The following is a 19,701-nucleotide window of genomic DNA, read 5'->3' as shown; positions in this document are numbered from 1 at the left end:
GTGGCTTTCTCATTCTCAGAAATTTATTTTTATTTTATTCTAGACATACAGAGAAACTACTTTAAAAGTTAAATAAATTCTGATTAGGTGCACAGAAGGCTGTAGCAGCACAGCACAGCTCCTAAGTGCAGGTGGGGCCCTGGGGGGCTGTGTCCCAAACAATCTTATACTCAGGTGGTCTCTGCGTACATGTCTGTACATGTCTGCTCAGTCCAGAGCCTAACTTCTAAACTGACTCTTAGTACATTTAATTTTGATGCTATGTCCAATATTGACCCATAGAATGAAATACCATGAAAAGTAAAAGGCATTGGAAGACAATTTCTAGACAGGGTTGGCTGCAAACTTAATAAAAGAGTATCTAGTTGTTTTATGAATAGCAAATATTTTCACAAGTGCCAAAGGGGTTAAAGTGCTTAAGATACAAAAACATACATCATAATATTAAAACAAGAATATATTATCATGTTATTATAGCCACTTTTTTTAAGGAGAGGAAAATCTCCTTTCATCAATTTTCAATAGCAAGTGGAACTCAAACATTTCCTCTAATATTTGGCTTCTGATCATCTGCTCAGATTTAGAACTGAAGGAGACTTAAGTATAAAAGGTTGTTAAATATTATAAAACCCAGTGGCTGAAAAGAGGCAAAGAACAGACAGTGATGGAAAGCAAGACAAAAGAAGATCGCCAGCTCCTTGCTACTTTCAAAGAACAAGTGCCTACCAAGGCCAAAATCTCGATGCAGACTTTTTAAACAATCAGCCAACTTAGACTCACCCACCAGACTGCGCAACAAAGGAACTTAGACACTATTAAATATACACATCTGAGGGTTTTTCTCATTTTGACAGATGTTCAGGAAGTATTTACTTGGTGTTCAACATGCCACTAGTACTGTGTACTTCCTTCAGCTACACATTTCTTGCTTTCTAGAACTCAAGTTTTTTATCTTTTTATAATACCATGTAGAGGGGCTAGAGAGATGGCTCAGTGGTTAAGAGCACCAACTGCTCTTTCAGAGGTCCAGAGTTCAAATCCCAGCAACCACGCGGTGGCTCACTACCATCTGCAATGTTATCAAATGTCCCTTTTTGGTGTGTCTGAAGACAGCTACAGTGTACTCGTATACATAAAATAAATAAATCTTTTTTAAAAAATAATACCATATAAAAAATCCAGAAAGATAAAGCAACGTTGTACAAAGGTGTGCTTAAGAAACTAACTACAAACAATGAAGCAAGGCCTAAACAAGTTCAGGAAGTTACCCCATGATATACTGACAAAAATCACTAACTCTCAAAATTTTCTGAAAACAGATAACAGCTAATAAAAGCCTTAGAAAACTTGAAAAACTGATAGATAGATAGATAGATAGATAGATAGATAGATAGATAGATAGATAGATAGATAGATAGATAAAGTATAAATGTGTGCCTACAATTATGTTTCCCAATACAATGTGTAAGCAGATGATTACAATCAAGAAAGACTAATTCCAGAAAAGAAATCCAGATGCCCAGACTCTGTTTTGCCTCATCTGGGTCTTTTATAAAATAATCCCAGTGTTTTATATCTGACAAAACAGGGAACCAAAGTAACTTGGATAAAACCAAACTCTAGATCCTTTCTAGTGTGCTATATATCGGTCTTCTGGTAAATGCTTCTCTAAAAGAATGATTTTTTTTTAAAGATTTGTGGTTTTAACAATTTATTCCACAAGGAAATCAATGAGAAAGAATTTCCAATTTCTTTCAAATTGTAATGCAAGGAATAAAAACTACATAAAGGTCTTATGAATGTAAAGAGACTAGTTTTCTAAGACAGCTATGAAAATATTTCTTCTAAAAAACAAGTTCACTCAAATGAGGCATTTAGATTCTGGTTCCAAAAGAGGTTGTGTCCTTTCTTAAATCAGGGTTTCCCTACTCTGTAGCCTTCCCTTGAAAATACTGTTTTCCTGGTGCTATCTCCCAAAGACTGGGATTAGGTACCACCGTGTCTACCTTTAAATTCTTAAAAATACTGAAGAACACAAACTTCAGTGTCTTCACTGTGACATAAGCCAAATGGCTAATAACTTATTTAGTTAATATGAAAACAATTCACACCATGCTTTTCAATCCCAATCTAAATTTATACACAGTAGATTGGGTTTCAGGAAAACACCATCATCCAATTCCAGAAAACATAACTATGCACTGGTCATCTGCTCAGATTTAGATTTTGTTGTGATTCAAGTTGTCACTTGTAGAAGTTTGTACCTAGGTCTTCTTCCCAGCCCCATGCTCCCAGAAATAAAACTCAGACTCAAAATATGTATACTTACAAATATCTTGGCCTTATAGCTAGTCTTCTCTGACTAGGCCACAGTGCATTATAACCCACTTACTCAAATCTACTTTCTGACATATGACTACTTACCTGGGCTCAGGTACCATGTGTCAGTCTCGTCACATTTTCCCAGGCAAATATCTCATCCCTGACTCTATCCCAGAATTCTTTCTGCCTTCTGAATGTCTCATCTTGTATTCTACACTTTCCTATAGGCCATAGTTTTCTTTTAGTACAATACACAAGATATTCTCTCTACAGTCACTAGCATCCTTAAAACCTTCAACTTCAAATTGTTAATTATTCTAATTCTACTTGTACTTCTAAGGTACCAATACCACCAGCAACATCCTGAGCTTACCATGGCTTTTAAACACTCATGTGTACCTGCTTCTCCTTTCAGGATTTTATTTTGGTAATACTGCCACTCCAGCTGGATGTTAGCACCAGGATGAAAAGGTGACCTTCCTGTGCCATGGTTGCTGACAGAGCCACTGTTTTTCCTGTGAGAAAAAGAAATTGAATTGTTTCTCTAAGTACAAAAAGATGTTAAGGTCATGTAATGGATTTTTTTCATGGAATTTTAATTATATAACATTTGTTCCTTAATCACTTATGCATTAAATCTTAAAAAGCATCACCATATAACATCACCTAATTTTTTTTAAGACAGGGTCTTCTGAAATTCTCTATGTAGACCACGCTGGCCAGGAATTCACTGATGTTCACCTGATAGGATTAAAAGCATACACCAAGAGTGGCTCCAGCAATGTTTCTGATAAACCAACTCAATCTAAAACAGCACACCCCTTTGGAGCAGATCTCTGTAGATCCACAAAGATGTACTGTCTTATAGTGTTGCTATGCAGACAAATAGATGACAAGTTTTATTGATGATGCTATAACAATTCCTAAAATTTTATCTGTTATTATTAAGTTCTTTAATAGTGGAACTTCTATTAGGTCCTTTTCTGATAGTCAAAACTGCAATGAAAAGTCTGCCAGTCTCCCAAGTGTCACAGTTAAGTGTTGGGGTTCTGTCTAAGCTCCACCCCACACCTACCTGGAAATATCCAGGTATGCCCTGCCCCAGAGATCTGGCCCAGTATAAGAGGGGCTACTTGCTCCTCCTCTTTCTCTTTTTGCTCTCAGCTCTTCCACATTCTCACCTCTCTGCCCCTGGGGCTCTTCCTTCCTCCCTCCACGTGGTCATGGCCGGCCTCCACTAAACTCTCTCTATTCTCTCTCTCTCTGTTCTCTCTCCCTCTCCCTCTCCCTCTCCCTCTCCCTCTCCCTCTCCCTCTCCCTCTCCCTCTCCCTCTCTCTCTCTCTCTCTCTCTCTCTCTCTCTCTCTCTCTCTCTCTCTCTCTCTCTCTGCCTCTCTCTCTACCACTAACTTCCATCCCCTACTCTGAATAAACTCTATTCTATCCTATGCCTGTGTGTGTGTGGGGGGGGTGGTCCCTCAGGCGCAGAGGTGCCCAGGCAAGGGCCCGCCTGGACACCTTCCTCCACGCCGCCTACCCACACTCACCTAACCCCCTATACTCTCCCCTTTTAAGCCCTTTTATTAAGTACTCTTAGATGGCAGCCAGACATTCTCCTACACAGAGCCAAGAGGTTGTAATACAACCAAAGGTCATAAAAAGGGAACTAGGAATTATTATAGGTGTTAGGACAGAAGATAAAATATTGACTGGGTTTATCTATACGAAATTTCACTTATAACTTAGTCATGGTTTTAAACTTCCTATTAACCTGTAGTGAAGACAAATGATAGATGTCTAGCTAGATGATTACTTCTAATGGATATGCATGTAAACATTCTCTTTTGTAAACTCCTTATTTCAATCGGTGATTTGATATTTTGTGTGAACTTATGATGAACTTTGTAACGTGTGATTATGTATTCTGAAAGATGTTTTAAGGGCTGAAGACAAAGAGAAGAGAGAAAAGAAGAATTTAGGTTTGAGGAACAGAGCTGAGAGAAGAACTGAACTGAGGAGAAGTTTTTAGTCATAAGAGAACAAGATTAGAAGGAGAATAGGAGAATGGAGAGTAGAATAACTTAGAAACTATAGGTAACATAAAATAACTAAGAGAACAATGTGCAGGATGCAGAGGGAAAGAAGAAAAAAAAGATGTTGCAGAGAACAGAAGGAGCAGGCAGGCTTCGCCTTGCCATAGGAGAGGACAGGTCCCATGGTAAGGACAAAACAGGCTTAGACTTATTTTTTTTTTTTTACAAACATGGATTTAATTCATAGCATTAAAAGGGTGAAACTTTTTCCTTCTCAATGCAATAAATATTTTTCATCCAGAATGAGTGAGTTCTTTCTGCACCAGTGCTGGTCTTTTGCTCCATATGCATATGTAAGTATGGATGTGTGTGTAAGTATGTGATTGTGAGAATGTATGCATGTGTGTGTGTGTTATGGTTTTAAACTTTCTATGAACCTGTAGAGAAGACAAATGATAGATGTCTAGCTAGATAATTACTTCTAATGGATATGCATGTAAACATTCTCTGTTGTAAACTTGTGTTAGTGTGAAATTGTGAGAATGTATGCAAGCTGGGATCAGATGTGCATGTAGGTATGAATTTGTGTGAAAATGTGGAAATGAAATCTCTGTTATGTTTGAAGCTGTGTATAAATTTCTGTGAGATTATGCATATTCACTTATGTAAAAGTTTTTCTTTCTGCAAGTGTTATTCTCTTCTCCTGGTTCAATAGAAGTTTATTGCTTCTAACTTCCTCCTTAGACTGACAAGCAAGAGGCATCTGAACAATGGGGAAAAGACTCTAGCAACTAATTCTGTCCTTAATCTCCTGCTGTTTTAGGGTGAAGTGCTAAGTGCCTGAGACTCTCTAGCTTCAGAGGAAAGCAGAAGGCAGGTCAGCTACATTAGCATAGTAACTTAGACTTAGATAAGTAACCCTTTTATTATGCAGCAACTCTAAATTTTCCTTAAGACAAAGTCTTACCCCCTCTGATGCACTTCCACCTTCTGCTGCCTCAAGAAGAACCAAGAAGAAAGAAACACCTCTGCTGGGGCTGGCTCCTGACAGAAGACTTATCCACTGTGATGCTTTGAATAAGAATGGCCCTCATAGGCTCATGGGTTTAAATGCTTGTCCCATAGGGAGTGGCACTATTAGGAGGTGTGGTGTTATTATGGCTTCTCCTTTATATAATAGGCTAAACTTATCTTTCTTTCCCTCTCCAATTATTTTTAAATTTTTAGTTTAATTATTTTTATGATTTCCTTCTATTCCCAGGACCCCGGGAAAGACAGAACAAATCATGGTACTCCAAGGCTCAGAATGACTTACAGATAGAAATCCCAAGGGTTTGCTGTTGCGTTCAAAGCCCTTCAAGTCCTCTGGAAGGGGTTGTTCTGCTTTCTGTCCATGTTTTCCACCCACATGGGGCTGCCTCCTCTGTCTGCCCACAAGGAGCCTACAGGCACTGACATTCTTCATTTGCTCATTCCTTTTTTCTTCTCCAGCAGGACTCTGTTTCTCCTCTAGGCCCCAAGATGTCCTGTGAAGTCCCCCATCCTCTCCTGCATTCAGTAATTGCCCATCCACTGCACTCTCTTTCTAACTCCCCCATACAACACTCCGTTTTTGTTCAGTCCTGCTGTGGGTTGGTTAACAGTCTGATGTTAATTTTGCTTCCTCAGGAGGGATTGTTGCCCCAGGCTGGCAGTCCAACAAGTGCTGAGGTATGAATCTTATCCCCATTTTAACTGGTCAATAAAGGATAGAGTCTGGGACTGAGCAGTGGAGGGGAAGGTAGGACTGGAGGTTCAATACTGGGGGCAGGTAGAGAAGGAAAAGAGGACTAGAGGGGAAGGAGAGAGGACACAGGAGGAGAATGCACAATGAGAGAACCATGTAGCCAGGAGATACCACAAGTAGGAAGGGGTCCTTATAGCTGGGGAATAAGTTAGTATCGTCTTGTTCCGGCCCAGTCTAGCCATACAGCTTATAATTATAATAGCTAGATTGTGTGTTCTTTTTATAAGGGATTATTGGGCTTGGAAATTCCAGCCACACATTCCTTTTCAAATTCCAGATGTTCTTTCTTCTACTTTCCTCAAAAGAATTGTTATTTCTTCCTAATTCCACATTGTTTCTCTGTAATTTATAGATGTTTAAAATATTTTTACTAGATCTGGAAAGTCACCAAGTGTTCTGGTTGAAAGAAATAGGCCCCTGTTCAGGTCACAGAGCTTCATAGGAATGAGAAGCTGAACTTACCAAAATAGGCTGCCTTAATAAATCAGCCTGCTCTTATTTTTTTCCTAAACAGAAAGATTTACATATGTACTATTGAACTAGCCTATTAGTGTAGAATCTTATAAATATAAGAAAATCCAGTGTTTTCCAATTAAAACATATCCATCTATTCAAATAGAAATCATTTTATCAGTTTAACATAAGCACTTAATACCATAAATAGATCGTATATATCCATTTATAGAAAAAAACACATATATTATAATATGGTATATTTTATACACAAACACACACACACACACACACACACACACACACACACATATATATATATATATTTCATTTAAATCCATTGAGAATGGACTTAAGCTAGTAATGGATCATAGCAGTAGAAATTTTGTCTATACCCATTACTTGACATGCAGTACCTCATTTATAATATATGAATAACATCACATTACTTACTAGAGGAACAATGGATAGTGGTGAAGAGATTATGATGACAACAAATCCAGGTTGTATAATGCAGAAAATTAACCTGTATGCCACACCTGCCCAGGGACCAGGTAACTTCCTGGAATGCTGGAAGTTATAATTCTTAGAAAATCACTAAATCAATTGGGAAAATAATGTCTTATATGTTTGTCCTTATAACCCCCTACAACACATGGTTTTGAGGCTGTTCTCAGCTGGAAAATTCCAGGAAATGGTCCTGAACAAAGTCTTTTCCTTGGTCAATATTTAATATTTAAAGCTAACTTATATTTGGTCCAAAATGCTGGAGCTGGTTTTTCTGGCCAATCTCAAGGTTATCCGTTGATGTAGAATAGTTTTCATACCATCATCACAATTGTTCACTTGATTACCAAAGGACACCTAAGGTCATAGGTAAGGAGTTCTGTTGTCAGGTGAAGTGGTACTATAGGAGAATAGCCCCAGTTAAATGACTGTAAAGGATAATGCATGTCAAAATCACTAGAAGTCCATAGAAAGGGCCAGGCATTGCAGCAGCTCCCTGATCTCTGATCTTGTTAGAAGCCAGAAGTCTGTCTTCTCACTGTGCTTGGCTCTGGATGGCTTTTGTCCAGGGCCAAGAGAACAGCGTCCAAGCTTGATAAGGATGGCTTTAGATAAGCTGTTTTCTGTCATGAACTTTTAAATGCACCTAAGTGAAGAAAACTGCTGCTAAGGGCTCTACTGCAGATATCCACCCATTCCAGGCTCAATCGGCCAAGCTTAATCCAGCTTTTGATAAGGGATTGTCAAATTTAGTCTCAGAGTCTCAGAGCACACCTGGGGTTTGACAACAGGAGAATGGTCATATAGACAATAAATGTAGCTATATCAGGGTCATGACTTTTAGGCTACCCCAAGAGGTGTGTTACAAAATAACACATAAGGCAAATGGCCCTGAAGGCAACCCCCTGGTGCATTGTTTATTTTGAATAAAAATAACAATGCCTCTTCTTGCTTGTGAATTACTGTGTCAGGCTCTTAGCCATCCTCTCTCTGCATATAGTAGACAGCAGATTTAGTAATTCATTTTAATAGATTCCCACTACCTTTGAATCCATTTCTGTTACAAAAAATAAAAGACATTTGTAGAAGCCTTCCCATCCTAGAGCTGAGCATGGGCTTCTCTTCCTTATTCCCAGAAATGAGCCTGTCTTACACCCTGTTGCTCAGCACAATGCAGAGCAACTGTGAAGGATCTTATCGATATCTGATAAATAAATGAATGGCTGAGATTTCACATAAAACAAAAGCCAGCCCTTCTGAATTCTATGGACTGACTCCAGGGAATGAGGAGCTTATTTCCTCTTCTTATGAGCAGTAATTTTTTTTAAAAAAAAGTTTTTCAATTCTCAAATTACAAGCTTCATACATTGTAAATTTCAAAATACTCCATATGGTATAAAGCTCTTTTCAAAAGATACAGCATACATTTTAGAGTAAAATTAACCAATGTGAGGCTTGAAATGAGCATAGCTGTGCAGAGAGCTGGCAAGAGTGTCACCAGAGCAGGAAGGGCATGCAGATTGTCATCTGAGGGAGATCACAGGGAAACTGGCCGGCCCTTAGCAACATCTGCAAAGGAAGGGAAGAAAATACCTGGTGACATCACAGGCTCCTAGCACAGCTAGGGTGTTCTAGAGGTGTGTGGTGTCATGACGGCCTGTGCTGGCCTCGTTTATCTACCTGGGTCATTTGAACAAAACACTCCCTGGCTTGGCTTTGTTGTGACTAGAATTTGAAACCAACCCCCTGGCTCTGCCCCCACTGTTTTTGCTTCTGCGGCATAGTGTGGGTATGTAGGGACACAGACAGAATCCTGTGGCAATCAAGGATAGACTGTTCCTTCTCTGAGCCATAGGCTTCCCTAGGAAGGAGCCTTGGCCAAGTGTTTGTGTGTCTCTAGAACCAAGTATAGCGTCTGGCAACCAGCAGGCTTTTGTGAATAAATGACAAATCACAGAGACACATTATGGGAAACACAGGGCTTTTGTGTAACCCATCCGGCAGGTCAGTTATTCCAGGGTTCCGAAGGGGTGCTACCTGCGGGTCAAAAGGTGGGAGAGAAGGAGGGAGGCCAAGCACCAAGAACGGCAAATCACTCTGGGTTGTGTCAAAGCCTTGTTTAATGTTCTGGGGTACACATGTTTTAAGGCTTTCAGGAGGGGCGTACCCCAAGGCAAGGACAAAGAAAGGAAGGGCAATCTAGCAGTTTAGCAGGAATAGATAAGGGTCCTCCGGTGGAGACAACAGGTGTTTGCACAGGCTGGAGCCTGCCGCAGTTATCTCAGGACTTCCTTCCACCGCAATTACCAGAGTCGGCGGGTGATGATGCAGGCAGGACCATTCTGCAGTTATCTCGAGGCAATGGCTAAACCAATGCCCACGGGAGAGGCTCCAGTTAATTGTTCTTGTATTTTAGCAGCCACCACCTTAGGGCCATGAGTAAGCAATAGTCCAAATAGCTCAGGATGGCTTCCCACATCTCCTCCTTTTTTCTTTCTTAAGTTGGGGGGTGGCTATGGAAAGAGGGTCGGCGGAGAGCCTGTTTTAGGCTATGTGGTTTTGCCCCCACGTCCATCACCGCAGTAACTAGGCCCTTTTAGATCCTAGTAGGGCAGGGCCTCTGCCTTAGGCTATGTAAGTTGCATCCACTCCTGGCATCACATCCCACTCCAATGGCTTAATCAGGCCCTTGGTGGGTGTGACGGGCATCCAGGTAGCGGACTCACAATAATCCCGTCATGGAGTCACCCTGCAGCCAAGAGGCGGTGTGCATCTGGCTCGTGGCACCACAATATTTCCCGTCATTGGCTACTCCACAGCTTATGGCCCTCAGCCACTATTAGGAGCCGGAGGTCACCCTCTCTGGCATTGACGTTTCTACTGCTTAGGAACCAAGAAAGCTCTTTGCCTGCAGCAAGGGTAGAGAACTGAAGGCCGATGGTTGCTACCTCCACGTCTGTCAAGGCAGAATCAATCTGTGATTTAACAAAACTGGTTAATCTGTTAAAGGCCCAGGGGCCAAATGACAAAAGAAACAAAAGACCCAGGAGGGGCCCCAAAAGGCTGGAGAGCAAGGTGGAAAGCCAGGGTGAAATCTCAGCATCTGCATACTCTGGCAGCTAGCATGTTCCTTCAGCATCCTGTAGAAAGAACACAAACATACCTCTTCTCTACACTTAGAGTTCCCTGGCATTAAAAATTTTTAAATTTTATGGTATATAGAGATGTTATTCTTCCCTCTTTTATTATATAAATATTGCAAAGTTCTATGGGCTTGTTCTATAATATCTTGTCTACGCGAATTATGAGGAATCTCAGTAATATGACCAATATCAAATTGTTAATAAGACATCTCAAATGACTGATTATAATAACCAGTTATAATATTTGTCTTAATCTGATTTGGAACATTTAATATTAAAAATAACATATGTAATGACTAATTTTATTTTTTATTTTGTTTCTTATGTTAAAACAGTTATAACTAGAAAGCTTGAAAAGCTGTCAATAGTCGTATGTCTATTTCTGGTTAATTTTTTGAATTGTATTTGTATAAATAATTGTAAAAGTTAAGAATTAGTATCATTAAAAAGAAACAACGTTAAGCAATTGCAAGCCATGAGCTATATATGTATATTATACATATATAGCTATATATAGTAATATAGTAATATTATATTACTACATATTACTATATGTAGCTATATATGTAGCTATATAGTAATATAGTAATATACATATAGTATATGTATATTATTACCCCACTGCTGGTGGGGTTGCAAATTGGTACAACCACTCTGGAAATCAGTCTGGCGGTTCCTCCGAAAACTGGGCACCTCACTTCCAGAAGATCCTGCTATACCACTCCTGGGCATATACCCAGAGGATTCCCCACCATGTAATAAGGATGCATGCTCTACTATGTTCATAGCAGCCCTATTTATAATTGCCAGATGCTGGAAAGAACCCAGGTATCCCTCAACAGAAGAGTGGATGCAAAAAATGTGGTATATCTACACAATGGAGTACTATTCAGCCATTAGAAACAATGAATTCATGAAATTCTTAGGCAAATGGATGGAGCTAGAGAACATCATACTAAGTGAGGTAACCCAGACTCAAAAGGTGAATCATGGTATGCACTCACTAATAAGTGGTTATTAACCTAGAAAACTGGAATACCCAAAACATAATCCACACATCAAATGAGATACAAGAAGAAAGCAGGAGTGGTCCCTGGTTCTGGAAAGACTCAGTGAAACAGTATTTGGCAAAACCAGAACGGGGAACTGGGAAGGGGTGGGAGGGAGGACAGGGGAAGAGAAGGGGGCTTACGGGACTTTCGGGGAGGGGGGGCTGGAAAAGGGGAAATCATTTGAAATGTAAATAAATTATATCGAATAAAAAAAAAAAAAAAAAAAAAAGAAAGCAGGCTGAGAAACCCTGGTAGGTAGGCTTGTAAACAGCACCCCTCCATGGCCTCTACATCAGCTCCTACCTCCCAGATCCTGTCCTGCCTCAAGCAATGTTATACTTGGGTTGTCAGGGTGAACCAGGTGTTCCTGGACTGCTCTGGTGGCGGGGGCTGGGGGGCGTCACTCCCTCTGTTGATTCTTACATAGGACACAGGCCCCACGACCGGCTGGCAGATAAACCACCAATGTTCTCAGGTCCTGGGCGCAGGCACACCCCTGGAGGTTTGTACCCCCAGAGGTCTTAAGCTCAGGATAATACAGTACCTAGTGATGCTTTTCTGCCCAGGCAGGCCTTGAAGGTGGCTGTGGGAAGTCTCTCCCTCTGCTGTTCTCCAAGCAGGACACAGGCCCATGACCGGCGGGCTGGCAGGTGAACCGCCTATGTGCTCAGGTCTTGGGTGCAGGCAGATCCCTGGTGGTTTGCACCCCCAGAGATCTTTTTTCTTTTACTTTAAATTGTTCATTTAATTGGCATATACATAGACAATGACAGTAATCTTTATAATTTTATGTATATACAGTTTTAAGCTAGTTATACTTTTCTGCCCCAGGCACGCAGTGAATATGGCCACGGGGAGTCTCTCCCTCAGCTGCTCTCCAAGCAGGACACAGGCCCCAAGACCAGCAGGCTGGCAGATCCAGAGGACCCTGCTATACCACTCATGGGTATATACCCAGAGGATTCCCTGGCATGCAATAAGAACACATGCTCCACTATGTTCATAGCAGCCCTATTTGTAGTAGCCAGAAGCTGGAAAGAACCCAGGTGTCCCTCAACAGAGGAATGGATACAAAAAATGTGGTATATTTACACAATGGAGTACTATTCAGCCATTAGAAACAATGAATTCATGAAATTCTTTTTTTTTAATTTTTTTATTTGATATAATTTCTTTACATTTCAAATGATTTCCCCTTTTCTAGCCCCCCACTCCCAGTTGGAGAGGGTGTGGAGAAAGAGGAACACTCCTCCACTGCTGGTGGGGTTGCAAATTGGTACAGCCACTCTGGAAATCAGTCTGGCGGTTCCTCTGAAAACTGGGCATCTCACTTCCAGAAGATCCTGCTATACCACTCCTGAGCATATACCCAGAGGATTCCCCACCATGTAATAAGGATACATGCTCTACTATGTTCATAGCAGTCCTATTTATAATTGCCAGATGCTGGAAAGAACCCAGGTATCCCTCAACAGAAGAGTGGATGCAAAAAATGTGGTATATCTACACAATGGAGTACTATTCAGCCATTAGAAACAATGAATTCATGAAATTCTTAGGCAAATGGATGGAGCTAGAGAACATCATACTAAGTGAGGTAACCCAGACTCAAAAGGTGAATCATGGTACGCACTCACTAATAAGTGGATATTAACCTAGAAAACTGGAATACCCAAAACATAATCCACACATCAAATGAGGTACAAGAAGAAAGGAGGAGTGGCCCCTTGTTCTGGAAAGACTCAGTGAAGCAGTATTCGGCAAAACCAGAATGGGGAAGTGGGAAGGGGTGGGTGGGAGGACAGGGGAAGAGAAGGGGGCTTACGGGAATTCATGCAATTCTTAGACAAATGGATGGAGCTGGAGAACATCATACTAAGAGAGGTAACCCAGTCTCCAAAGATCAATCATGGTATGTACTCGCTGATAAGTGGATTATTAGCCTAGAAATTTTGAATACCCAAGACATAATCCACATATCAAATGATGTCCAAGAAGAAGGAAGGAGTGGCCCTGGAAAGGCTCAGTGCAGCAGTATAGGGGAATACCAGAACAGGGAAATGGGAAGGAGTAGATGAAGGATCAGGGGTGGAGGGAAGAGGGCTTACGGGACTTTCCGGAGTGGGGAGCCAGAAAAGGTGAAATCATTTGAAATGTAAATAAAGAATATACCGAATTTAAAAATAAATCCTGTCCTATTTGGACTCTTGTCTTGACTCATTTGGTAATGAACAGCAATGTGGAAGTGTAAGCTGAATAAAACCTTTCCTCCCCAAAAAAACAAAAAACAAAAAAAATCAAAAGTTTGATTTTTAACATTTTAAAAGAACAGCTACAGCACCCAGTTCAAGGGGACACTCAAAAGAATAAACATGTGATCTAATTATATGAGCTTTACTCCCATAGTAGATGCATTTTTATAGGATGCATGTATAAATCTATAACAATATAAAAACATGTATAGAGGCAAATTTTTAACAATTTATCTTTTAGATAACAATTATTAATTTTGTCAAAAAGTCTTGTCATGTAATAGATTAATGATTAATAATAATCAATTTGATTGCTGTTTAAAATAAGGAACAAACATTTTATCATGCTCTTAAAACATTCTTTTTTTAAAAAATATTTTTATGATTTTATTTTGTAACTTTTTATTATTATATCAAATCTTTATTGGAGGATGTCAAAACCTTATTTGGAGAGATTTTATATTAATGTTCTCTTTGTTAAGGAATGGAAGTGAACATATATCATCAACTGTTGACAAATACTTATGGTAGCTTTCTCCAAGTTATGTCTCTCAGTATTTGTTTTGCATCTATCTTGAGGACATCAGAAGCTTAAATGACGAACTTAAAGCAGTGTCTTAGGCAAAATATTTATCTTAACACCTTTTGAAAATCATTTTCTTAAAAAATTTAAACGCCCAATGTTAAGAGCAAGCCATTTCTTGAGGAATAACCTTCTAATGAAAATCTTAAATCTATAATAATTTTGTATGTAGTAGGCAGGCCAAAATTTTAGATCTAAGTTTGAACTTCATTTTGAACCACATCTGTATGGATCTGTTAAAAATGTTCTTTTGGCCAGAAACTCTCTAAGTGAGGCCTGCAAGACAAAACTGCATCTCTCAAGCCTCTGCAGCTTTGAGCAGCTTTGAGGCAGCTCTGAGCTTTGTATTAACTCAAATGTAAATCTCCTGATCTGAGTTTGTTATCTCTAAGGCCAGACCTACACCCACCGGTCCTGTAAAGAGTAACCTGTAATCAGACCCTATTGTATAGAGGTCAAATAACAAAAGGAACCTGAGACTGAAGAACACACACACACAGAGTTGGTCATCTCTGAGTCCATACTCGCCCAGCCCCGATGTTCACTTCACTAGGCCACAGGCTCTAACACCTCACTTTATTACAGATAATCATGGTGGCTCAAGCCTTTAATCTCAGCAATCAAATCTCCACTTTCTGGGTCAGCATGATCTGTGGAGTGAAAAGAAACAGATGGAGAAAAACTCAATATTTCTTTGTTATAACAGTTATTGTAAGTTTTAAGGAATATAATAGCTTGACATTCAAAGTCTGGTTCACTATCACCTTTCTCACATGTCTAAGCCAATGCTTCCTAATGAGTTCTTCCTTCTCCATGACTGCCCCCCATCCCTGGATGTTGTGTAATGAATGTGTGTGTGTGTGTGTGTGTGTGTGTGTGTGTGTGTGTGTGTGTGTGTTTCTATGTGTGTGTATGCTCGCACACGCACACAGGACTACCATCACTGGAGGATTAAATATAAACAAACAAGACAGGAAAGCTGGAGGAATGATAGAAATAGCCGAATATTTTCTTTTTTCTTTTCATAGGAAGAAAAAAGAAAAAGAGAGCTGCCACTTCAGCAACATCTGCCACCATCATCTTCACCACCACCACCAACAAAAGATACTTGTCAATCTCCTTTTATTATAATAATTAAAATTTAAAATTGTGTGTGCTTGTGGGTGATCTATAGCACAACCCTCACAGGAGGATTAAATAAAATTAACCAAGAGATCCAAGGCTACATAATAAAAATGCTAAAACAAAGATGATAGACAGACAGATAGACATATAAACAGAGACAGACAGAGATAGACAGATAAAGAAGAGAGGAAAAGGACAGAGCATAAGAAGGCTAACGACTCATAATGGCCCCTCGAAAACAAGGAAGGCTGGAGAGAGAGGTCAACCTCCTTATGTTTATTAAGGCAAAATCAAAAGAAAAAGTGAAATGAAACAAAACAAACCTAGCCAAATATTTTATTTTTCTTCAGATATTAAAAATCTTTTTAAAAAGCACACAATCATCCAAAAGGAAGAGAGAGAGAGAGAGAGACAGAGACAGAGAGACATAGTGAGAGAGAGAGATGAAAAGATCTATTTTTTTTTTACCACTTTTTATTGTAATAAGAAAGTAATGACTTTAAAAATTAAAGCTGGCCCATCTTACTTTAACACTCATTAATACAATTTATTCTGTTGAGTAAGACAGGGATACGTGGTCAACACTACCATAATTTAATAAGAAATTTTAAAAAAACCAAGAAAACAGCCAGTAAACTGCTTGAACTCATTATGGTTTTTATTATTAAAAAAGAAGGAACAAAATAAAGGTTAATGGTTGTATTTTCTAATTGTTAATAAATAATTATTAAATATTAAAAATCGGTCCACTTTTCTAAAAAAAAAATTGATCCATCTTATTATTCACTGTTGTATCATGAGTACTGTACTAAAAACAAATTTTGGCTTTAATAAAAAGGACAACTTGTCAACTAGGAATCAAGGTGACATGGAGAACAGAATACCAACTTCACCATTGCCCTAATGCTAGAGACCAAGAGTGATATACACAACAACCAGGCAACTAGCTGACAATCCTCTTAGGAAAAGAAAAGTTAAGGAAAATGGCCAACTTAAACCTCATTTAAATAAAGAAAAAAAGTCCAGATTTGACATCTGGTAGACCTGGGGTGGAGGAAATTATGATCCAGATGGGCAGAAATCTGGCCAACATAGTAACATACTGGGCTGGAGAGATGTCTGAAAGGTTAAGAGCACTGACTGTTCTTCTGAAGGTCCTGAGTTCAAATCCCAGGAACCACATGATGGCTCACAACAACCATCTGTAATGAGATCTGACACCCTCTTCTGGAGCATCTGAGGATAGCTACAGTGTACTTACATATAATAAATAAATGAGTGTTTTAAAAAAATAAAATTAAATTAAATAAATAAATAAAAAACATAGCAAAATACAAGACAGAAGGAGGCAGGGGTGGGGGTGGGGAGACTGATTGCCTCTCATTGCCTTTCCCCTACCCAACATGTACCATATTATCATCACGCTTTGAGGGAATATAGAGAGTGGAGAAAGTGCTTGCTGCCAGAGATCCGCACATCCCATCTAGATGGACACCAAGCCTAGGAAGCTAAGGTTCCCACAATTCTCCAGTGCCCCAGGATGAAACACAGAGATGGGTTGGGGTTGGGGCACAAGAAACACGAGGACCAGGTCCTTCCATGAGCAGACTAGCACCTCTGCCCACAAGACACTGTGTTATTCCCAGCTTGAAGGAACTAGCTATCCATCCCTCCAGGACAAAGAGAAACCTCAAGCAAGGTGTGAGGGCTGGAGACCAGAGAGACATAGGTTTTATCCCTCACCTTCTCCCTTGCCTGCACCTCTGAAAGGATGCTCTTGGCTATGGTAGGATAGGAGTGATAAACGACACTCAGCTCCACCTACAACTCCCCTACCACCGCTAAACTTAAACATGCTTGTACAAGACCAGTGGATAGCAGAAGTGGCAGCCACAGGAAACAGTCCACATGGTTCCTCTGAAGGAGGAGCAGGGGAAGCAGTATTGGTAGCTAGAGAAGACCAGAAAGGGAGACCCCATTGCCACCTTGTACAAAGGTATGCTTAAGAAACTAACCATAAACAATGAAGCAAGGCCTAAACAAGTTAAGAAAGTTACCCCATGATCTACTGACAAAAATCACTAAATCTCAAAATATTCTGAAAACAGATAACAGCTAATAAAAGCCTTAGAAAACTTGAAAAACTCATTATATATATAAAGTATAAATGTGTGCCTACAATTATGCTTCCCAATACAATGTGTAAGCAGATGATTACAATCAAGAAAGACTAATTCCAGAAAAGAAATCCAGATGCCCAGACTCTGTTTTGCCTCATCTGGGTCTTTTATAAAATAATCCCAGTGTTTTATATCTGACAAAACAGGGAACCAAAGTAACTTGGATAAAACCAAACTCTAGATCCTTTCTACTGCACTATAGATCAGTCTTCTGGTAAATGCTTCTCTAAAAGAATGATTTTTTTTAAAGATTTGTGGTTTTAACAGTTTATTCCACAAGGAAACCAATGAGAAACGATTCCCAATTTCTTTCAAATTGTAATGCAAGGTAATAAAAACACATAAAGGTCTTATGAATGTGAAGAGACTAGTTTTCTAAGACAGCAATGATAATATTTCTTCTAAAAAACAAGTTCACTCAAATGAGGCATTTAGATTCTGGTTCCAAAAGAGGTTGTGTCCTTTCTTAAATCAGGGTTTCCCTACTCTGTAGCCTTCCCTTGAAAATACTGTTCTCCTGGTGCTATCTCCCAAAGGCTGGGATTAGGGACCACCGTGTCTACCTTTAAATTCTTAAAAATACTGAAGAACACAAACTTCAGTGTCTTCACTGTGACATAAGCCAAATGGCTAATAACTTATTTAGTTAATACGAAAACAATTCACACCATGCTTTACAATCCCAATCTAAATTTATACACAGTAGATTGGGTTTCAGGAAAACACCATCATCCAATTCCAGAAAACATAACTATGCACTGGTCATCTGCTCAGATTTAGATTTTGTTGTGATTCAAGTTGTCACTTGTAGAAGTTTGTACCTAGGTCTTCTTCCCAGCCCCATGCTCCCAGAAATAAAACTCAGACTCAAAATATGTATACTTACAAATATCTTGGCCTTATAGCTAGTCTTCTCTGACTAGGCCATAGTGCATTATAACCCACTTACTCAAATCTACTTTCTGACACATGACTACTTACCTGGGCTCAGGTACCATGTGTCAGTCTCATCACATTTTCCCAGGCAAATATCTCATCCCTGGCTCTATCCCAGAATTCTTTCTGCCTTCTGAATGTCTCATCTTGTATTCTACACTTTCCTATAGGCTGTAGTTTTCTTTTAGTAAAATACACAAGATATTCTCTCTACAGTCACTAGCATCCTTAAAACCTTCAACTTCAAATTGTTAATTATTCTAATTCTACTTGTACTTCTAAGGTACCAACACCACCAGCAATATCCAGAAGCCACCCAGAGGTTACTATGGCTTTTAAACACTCATGTGTACCTGCTTCTCCTTTCAGGATTTTATTTTGGTAATACTGCCACTCCAGTTGGATGTTAGCACCACGATGAAAAGGTGACCTTCCTGTGCCATAGTTGCTGACAGAGCCACTGTTTTTCCTGTGAGAAAAAAAATGAATTGTTTCTCTACGTACAAAAGGATGTTAAGGTTATGTAATGGAATTTTTTCATGCAATTTTAATTATGTAATATTTGTTCTTTAATCACTTATGCATTAAATCTTAAAAAGCATTACCATATAACATCACCTAATGTTTTTTAAGACAGGGTCTTCTGAAATTCTCTATGTAGACCACGCTGGCCAGGAACTCACTGATGTTCACCTGCTAGGATTAAAAGCATGCACCACGCATGGCTCCAGCAATGTTTCTGTAAACCGACTCAATCTAAAATCAGCAGAGTCAGTTTTCCATGGCTTTTCATTTCTTACAATGAAAAGCAGACAACTCAGATCCCAGGCTCAAATTGTAGGAATAGACAACAAAACAAAAACTATAAACAGACTTTTACAATTCAGATATAAATACGTTTATCCTCCCATTTTATTTTTTTTTAATTTTATAGCAATAGAAACAAACTGGAGATTCATGCACAGCAATGAAAATCTGATGTTTAACATATAACCAAATGTGAATTTCAGACCCCCAGATTTTGCTTTGGTTAAGAACATTACTTTAATGTATCATTTCCTTTTCTGTATAAAATTACAAGACAACAATAATGTTGTAAAACTGATGTGCAAGTAAAACACCACAGGCTTAGAGGGCAGGAGACTCAGAACAAAGAAACACATAACACAGAAAGTCTTCTTGCCTCTCCATATAAACTAGAAAAAAGAACAATTTACTAGAAGGTAAGTTGTCCCAAGGCTAAAACTAATTCTTTCAAATTCAAAATAATACTTTTCAGAGCTAAGTCACAACTACCTAGGACAAAAATAAAGCCTTGTTGGGAATCTAG

General features: G+C 39.3%; 1 protein-coding gene across 17 annotated transcripts in view; it reads right to left on the bottom strand.

The window, feature by feature from the left end:
- The window catches only part of LOC127696398 (uncharacterized), an 837,478-nt gene that overhangs the window by 4,757 nt on the left and 813,020 nt on the right, over positions 1–19,701 (bottom strand). For 5 of the 17 annotated variants that reach the window (XM_052199097.1, XM_052199112.1, XM_052199109.1 and 2 more), the window contains exon 7: positions 2,722–2,837. In XM_052199097.1, coding sequence (XP_052055057.1) covers positions 2,722–2,837 — 116 coding nt within the window. Of the gene's footprint in view, positions 1–2,695; positions 2,838–11,726; positions 14,781–18,723; positions 18,841–19,701 lie in introns of those variants that run through there. The other 12 variants (XM_052199098.1, XM_052199108.1, XM_052199105.1 and 9 more) reach the window with 6 other exon arrangements.

Source organism: Apodemus sylvaticus, chromosome 11 (genome assembly GCF_947179515.1).
Source record: "Apodemus sylvaticus chromosome 11, mApoSyl1.1, whole genome shotgun sequence".
NCBI lineage: Eukaryota > Metazoa > Chordata > Mammalia > Rodentia > Muridae > Apodemus > Apodemus sylvaticus.
Note: the sequence above shows the minus strand (reverse complement) of the source record. Positions and strands in the feature narration are given on the sequence as shown.